General features: G+C 52.0%; 1 protein-coding gene across 1 annotated transcript in view; it reads right to left on the bottom strand.

Moving 5' to 3' along the window:
* Positions 1-6,175: 6,175 nt before the first annotated feature.
* LOC119100035 (uncharacterized) overlaps positions 6,176-6,476 on the bottom strand; it is a 9,909-nt gene continuing 9,608 nt past the window's right edge. The window contains exon 4 of the mRNA XM_037223150.1: positions 6,176-6,227. Coding sequence (XP_037079045.1) covers positions 6,176-6,227 — 52 coding nt within the window. The remainder of the gene's footprint in view (positions 6,228-6,476) is intronic.

Genomic DNA, 6,476 nt, shown 5'->3' with positions numbered 1-6,476 from the left:
TGAGTAGACGGTGTGATTGTCATGTGGTTCGGATGAACGCAGGTGCCACTATGCATTATCCTAATGAATAAGCCGCTTCGCTGGCGGCGAGACATTGGCGGGGCTAATGACAAATGCCGTTTATCCCATGCAACGGAGCATAAGCAGCTGGGATTCTGCTGGCTCCAGATGATTGGGACAACGTGCTCTGGACTAGTAAAGGCTTTCACCACTGGGGCGAACCAACGTAAAGCTTATAGCAGTAAGTTTTAGCGACCAACAATTTTGTTGTGACAGAGCTCCGCAACAACGGCCCTTTCAAATGAGAAATCCAAGCTGGCGGGGAAAAGTTTGTGGCAGAGCCACATGTGCAGGCCGAATCAAACGCGCCTAAAAGCTTGATACGTACATCTACACTCATATCGCTGCCTGAGTGGTTAAACGGTGAACTTTTTCCTAAAATGCTCAAATGGAATACCTGCCCACTGCTGCCTCGCGCAACGTTGCGCAGCGTATGTCATTACCTGGACGTTGCCCTGCCGCAGACACGAAGAGCTGTACACGTGGAGCAACGTCAACTGTTACGTACACAACGTGGTGGTGGGCAAGCTGTGGGTGGAGCAGCACGGGATGATGCAGATCACCAACCACCGCACAGGTAAGTCAAGGTCCGTCCGTCAAGGTGTGTCACGCACCACCGCACAGGTAAGCGTCCGCCAAGGTGTGTCACGCACCACCGCACAGGTAAGCGTCCGCTAAGGTGTGTCACACACCACCACACACGTACGCCATCAGCTTAGAAGTGTGTAACGCCCCACCCACACAGGAAAGCGTCCGGCTAGGTGTAGTCCAGCGCACCACCACGCATGTAAGCGTCCTCTAAGGTGTGTCACGCACCACCGCACAGGTAAGCATCCGCTAAGGTGTGTCACACACCACCACACAGGTACGCATCCGCCGAAGTGTGTCACGCACCACCACACAGGAAAGCGTCGGCTTAGGAGTATCGCGCACCACCACGCATGTAAGCGTCCTCTAAGGTGTGTCACGCACCACCGCACAGGTAAGCATCCGCTAAGGTGTGTCACACACCACCACACAGGTACGCATCCGCCGACGTGTGTCACGCACCACCGCACAGGTAAGCATCCGCTAAGGTGTGTCACGCACCACCACACAGGTACGCATCCGCCGACGTGTGTCACGCACCACCGCACAGGTAAGCATCCGCTAAGGTGTGTCACGCACCACCGCACAGGTAAGCATCCGCTAAGGTGTGTCACACACCACCACACAGGTACACATCCGCCGACGTGTGTCACACACCACCGCACAGGTAAGCATCCACTAAGGTGTGTCACACACCACCGCACAGGTACGCATCCACCGACGTGTGTCACGCACCACCGCACAGGTAAGCATCCGCTAAGGTGTGTCACACACCACCGCACAGGTAAGCGTCCGCCAAGGTGTGCCACGCACCACCGCACAGGTAAGCATCCGTCAAGGTGACCACGCGCTGCTGCGCTGTGTGGTAACAGCAACTGTAGTCTCGAAACACTGTAAAGGTCTGCACATATTGACGAATCTTTCGCCACCATTGCCCGTTACCTTCCTCTGAACAGTTTTGTTCGACCGCAGGGACACGGCACGGTGTTTCAGTCACGGCACATGTTCTCGTAACGGCTTCGGTTCAGTGTGTGTATCCCGTACATATTCATATTGCGCCATGAGATCATGCTATCCGTTGCACTGTTTTGAAATCATGAGCGTTGAATTTGCATCAGCGTGTCAGTGTCCTCAGCATTTGTATTTTCTTTGCTCGACAAAAGATCCACCAGGTGGCTTTTTAGGTTTCGGCTCGTTGCAACGATCGCTAGCTCCGGGTTGTTACGTCACCTATTTGCTCGTTACAACACATCGCAAAAACTCCCACGAGAAGCAGTGCTACGAAATATGCGGTAAAATACGATGCTTCGAGCAGGGCTATAAATATGATAACATAAAATACGATGCCGTTTTATACGGTGCGATAAATACGGTATGAAAAAATCTGGAGCTCTTTAATGCCTACAAAGTCGAAAAGATAACTAGAATACAAGTTATAAATTGAAAACAGATTGTCTCAAACCCCGCGTACACATACGATAGTGAAATGCGACTAAATTGTAAGCAAATTGAGTCCGCGTTGATTGCACGTCTTGGAAGAGAGCCGCAGAAGATCCTTCATCATTGCAACGGTTTTGGGTGCACGCAAACGTCACTAGTAATCTAACTGCGAAGGAAACTTAGTGACTTGGGGCAAAGACTTTGCAGCCCCAGTAATGACCATAGCTTGGAGGTTGCCACATCCCAGAACTAGTTAGCGTAGAACTAGCTAGCTCAAAACTAGCTTGTTAGCGCGAGTATGACGTGGAGAGCGGCTAATTCATTGCATATGCCCCCGAGATGCCTGTCTATTCTGAAAAGCTAAAGGGGGCGGGGGGTTGTTCTTCCTTTGGGTAAACGTCTACGGCGTTTAATAGGCGAGCGTCAATAACCGTTATGAAAAGCAAGTATAGGCTACACCACGTGTCAATAGAAACGCCAATTTTTAGCGTAAACAATAACTCATCATTCAGTGCATGCGTTGTATTCATTATTTGATACCACCAACGCAAGCGGGAGAGAGCACAGGCCTTCCTGGATGGTATTTACTAAGGGAGCGTAAAGTATAGGCTGCGTTAAGCGCAATAGTGAAAAAGAACACAATATTTTCATACTGACCCTTCACTGCCATTTCAAGGCGTCTAGATCTATCTACCTACCTACCTATCCATCCATCCATATATATATATATATATATATATATATATATATATATATATATATATAATATTGATTATGGTGCAACTAAGAAAATTCCGTTTTACACCTCAGGTGAAGTTAAACGATATCACATTTGCCACACGCGTAGTCTCTTGCCGTGCGATACGCAATACGTGTTCTGTTGTGCATGCAAACGTGTATGCAAATTAAGTCTATGTTCTTAAATGATGCCGAAATAGTGGAGAAGCAGAGACAACTTAGGTTACAAGCGAAATGGAAGCTCGTCCTGGCAAAAGTAACAGCTGCTGAACGGTCGAGTGACTTGAGCAATAGATTTAACGGCAAATCAGCGCATGCAAGTGCCCCAAAAATGTCTTTGAACCTGAGCGTAAAACGATGCACAATCACTCAGCTGCGTGACGGATGCCAGTTTTACTCCACATAATGCTCAAGCAGCCACAGCGCGCCACGTCGTGGATGCTTGGCCACATGAGGTTTTCAGAGTCCACCTAAAACCTTCCTTTTATCGCATGAAGCCGACCCCCGACGGTGGTATTCCGGTTTTACCTCGGCAAACACCAAAAATCGAAGACGAAAATCGAACGCAAAGCCCACGCTCACGTCAAATGTTCGGAACTTGTAATCGGGTCATTTGGTTACCAAGCCGTGTCCCATTTCAGGAGACACGTGCACCCTAGTGTTCAAACCGGCCGGTTGTTCCTCAAAGGACCTGCACCGCGTCGAAGGCTACATCATCGATGCCATGTACGTCTTCTGTCAATTGCATGCCGCTTAATATAAATCGCAAGGGGCGATCACGCACGCGCTGCTACTAAGATTTATGCTGTTAATCTTGGGTATGCAAATGTGCACTTGTAACTTAAGTGTATTAAATGACGATTGTCGAATCCCAACTTATCAGTTCGTGGATCTGGTATTGGACAATAATTTGCTTATAATGCAATCCTGGTTTAACACACTGGATTACTTGATGGTGGATAAGCCGTGACCACGCCAATGTATTCGCAGGAAAGTGCGTCATCGTTTCCTGTATGGCAAATGGACAACGTTCCTCCGCTGCACAGACATCGAGTCATATGAAGCTTATGCCGCGCTAAATGAACACAAGTTCAGGTGAGTTTGCGAAAACATCGTGACTCCCACCGGCGGGTGGCCAAATCTATAAAGATCAGGAGAAATACTTGCTGAGTCGTAAATTGTAGCTTTAAGTACTGTCAGGTTGTTTTCCAAAGACTCGATATCATTGACACATCGGAACAGTTTCGTTTTGACTGGATAAGCATGCAGCAGGAGTTCATATTTCTACAAACTATGGCGAAAATGTGGAACCTGTCACTAAAGTCTACAGTTTAAGTAAGTGTGTGACTGAGCACGTTTGTCGCTCAATATACATCCACTGGCGTTTGCACGCGTACTCATCAGCGCAATGCTGAGCCCGTTCCCGCCATCGTTCGCTGCGCGGTCGTACCGGCCGCGCAGCGAGCACAGGATGCGGATGTCCGTGCAGTCCACTCTTAACGGCTCCTGCTTACAACTAAAACTACCACTCACAGCAAAATAAAATCTGTAAAGCTCTAAAGGAACGCAACTGGCGTCGACGTCACCACATCTCAGCAATTTGCAGACGAACCCCTTCAAACACACTGCAGTGAGCCGCTGTGGTTTTCAGCTCAAGCCATGAGTCAGAGAGGAGGGCCGGCCTGTCGCCGATTCACGGGCCCAGGAAGATGTTCTCCCGGCTGAACAGCATCACGAGCGCACCGTTCCGCAGCCTCTCGGACCGTGAGGTGGGTCGCAGGTCGGGCCGGAGCCGTCGAGAGCACGCCCCCGATTCGACCGCGACCTGATTAGCCCAACGAGTGGGCGTGCCGTCCAAAATCCCCGGATGAATTGGGCGTGCCGTCCAAAAATCCCCGGCTGAATTGGGCGTGGCCGTCGGAAAATCCCCGGATAAAATAGATTTGGCCGTCCGAAAATCCCCGGATGAATTGGGCGTGGCTGTCCGAAAATCCCGGATGCAGTGGGCATGGCCGTTCGAAAATCCCGGATGGATGCCGTGTGTCATCGATCGTTCAGAGGCGAGGGTCGTCTGGCCACTCATCTGATTAGCAAAGGTCACTGAGGCAGTCTCTGGCAGCCGCAGTCTCACGGGGAATCCCGGTCGCTGATCGCACCGCAAGACAAGGCCTAGCTCACACGAGCCGCCGCCTGACCGCTGTGTCACACACGAGCTGCCGCTGACCTGAGCATCCGTGTCGCTGCTGCGCTCAAGTCCCCGTTGACCTAACCTGGCCGTCCCGCCGGCAGCTGAGCGTGGAGCCGGAGCCGCCAGAGGAGCCGTGTCCGACCGAAGGCAGCCTCTCCCGCAGTGGCTCCGACTACTCGATCGACATCCCTAACAGCGTGACGCTGTGGGAGTCTGCGCAGCGCCCTGTCGACGCCCACAAGTACTACCACTTCACCCACTTCGCCATGTCGCTCAACGAGCTGGAACCCGACCTCAGTCTCTGCCGGACCGACTCGCGGTGAGCGATTCGACTCGTGACTCGGTTCGAGCTGCTGCCGGCGAGTTGTGCAGTGAATCACTGGAACTTTACTATTTCTTCTTTTCTCGAGCGTGTGCTTTGTCTGATCCATGCTTGTCTGATGGCCCTGATTGGTAAGACTTGCGTTGGAGCATGCCAGGGTTGGCTGACATTGTGTTAGTGGCTTGCCAGCAAAAACACGACTCTGCTGACCCACGGGTGACCACCACTGACACTTCGTTCTCACCAGAGGAGACTAACAGCTATCGCGACACACCAGGGTATGTCGAGGATTATCCAATCTACTAGAGAACTCCGTCGACGCTATTGTACCTATGTAACGCTATTGTACCTATTATTATTGACGCTATTGTATTGTATTGTTGTACAGTCAACAGTTGTACAGTCAACAGTCGCCAGCGATCTCTGGCCACTCTTTCGACCCATTGAAGTGCACTGACAACGCCTGCAACCTATCTGCAAACACTGACGACCCCTCGACCCACCAGGGCTGGCGGCGAAGGATAGATAGATAGAGATATATAGGGATAGATGGAGATAGACCAGGCAGACCAGACATACAAATTGACCTACGGCTGTCGAAGCCTGTGGAGGCGAGCACCTGCGGCTGTTGAGACCTGTGGAGGGGAGTGTCTGCGGCTGTCGAGACCTGAAGGGGTGACCACCTGCGGCTATCGAGACCTGTGGAGGCGAACACCTGCGGCTGTCGAGATCCGTGGAGGCGTGCACCTGCCGCTATCAAGGCCTGTGGAGGCAGGCACCTGCGGCTGTCGAGACCTGTAGAGGCGAACACCTGCGGCTGTCGGGACATATGGAGGCAATCACCTGCGGCTGTAGAGACCTGAAGGGTTGACCACCTGCGGCTGCCGAGACCTGAAGGGTTGACCACCTGCGGCTGTCAAGACCTGCAGGGGTGACCACCTGCGACTATCGAGACCTGTGGAGGGGAGCGTCTGCGGCTATCGATACCTGTGGAGGTGAGCACCTGCGGCTATCGATACCTGTGGAGGGGAGCCGTCTGCGGCTATCGATACCTGTGGAGGTGAGCACCTGCGGCTATCGATACCTGTGGAGGTGAGCACCTGCGGCTATCGATACCTGTGGAGGTGAGCACCTGCGGCT

This window comes from Pollicipes pollicipes, unplaced genomic scaffold (assembly GCF_011947565.3).
Source record: "Pollicipes pollicipes isolate AB1234 unplaced genomic scaffold, Ppol_2.1 Scaffold_4881;HRSCAF=5763_pilon_pilon_pilon, whole genome shotgun sequence".
NCBI classification, from domain to species: domain Eukaryota; kingdom Metazoa; phylum Arthropoda; class Thecostraca; order Pollicipedomorpha; family Pollicipedidae; genus Pollicipes; species Pollicipes pollicipes.
The sequence above is the reverse complement of the archived record's forward strand: the minus strand, read 5'-3'. Positions and strand labels throughout refer to the sequence as shown.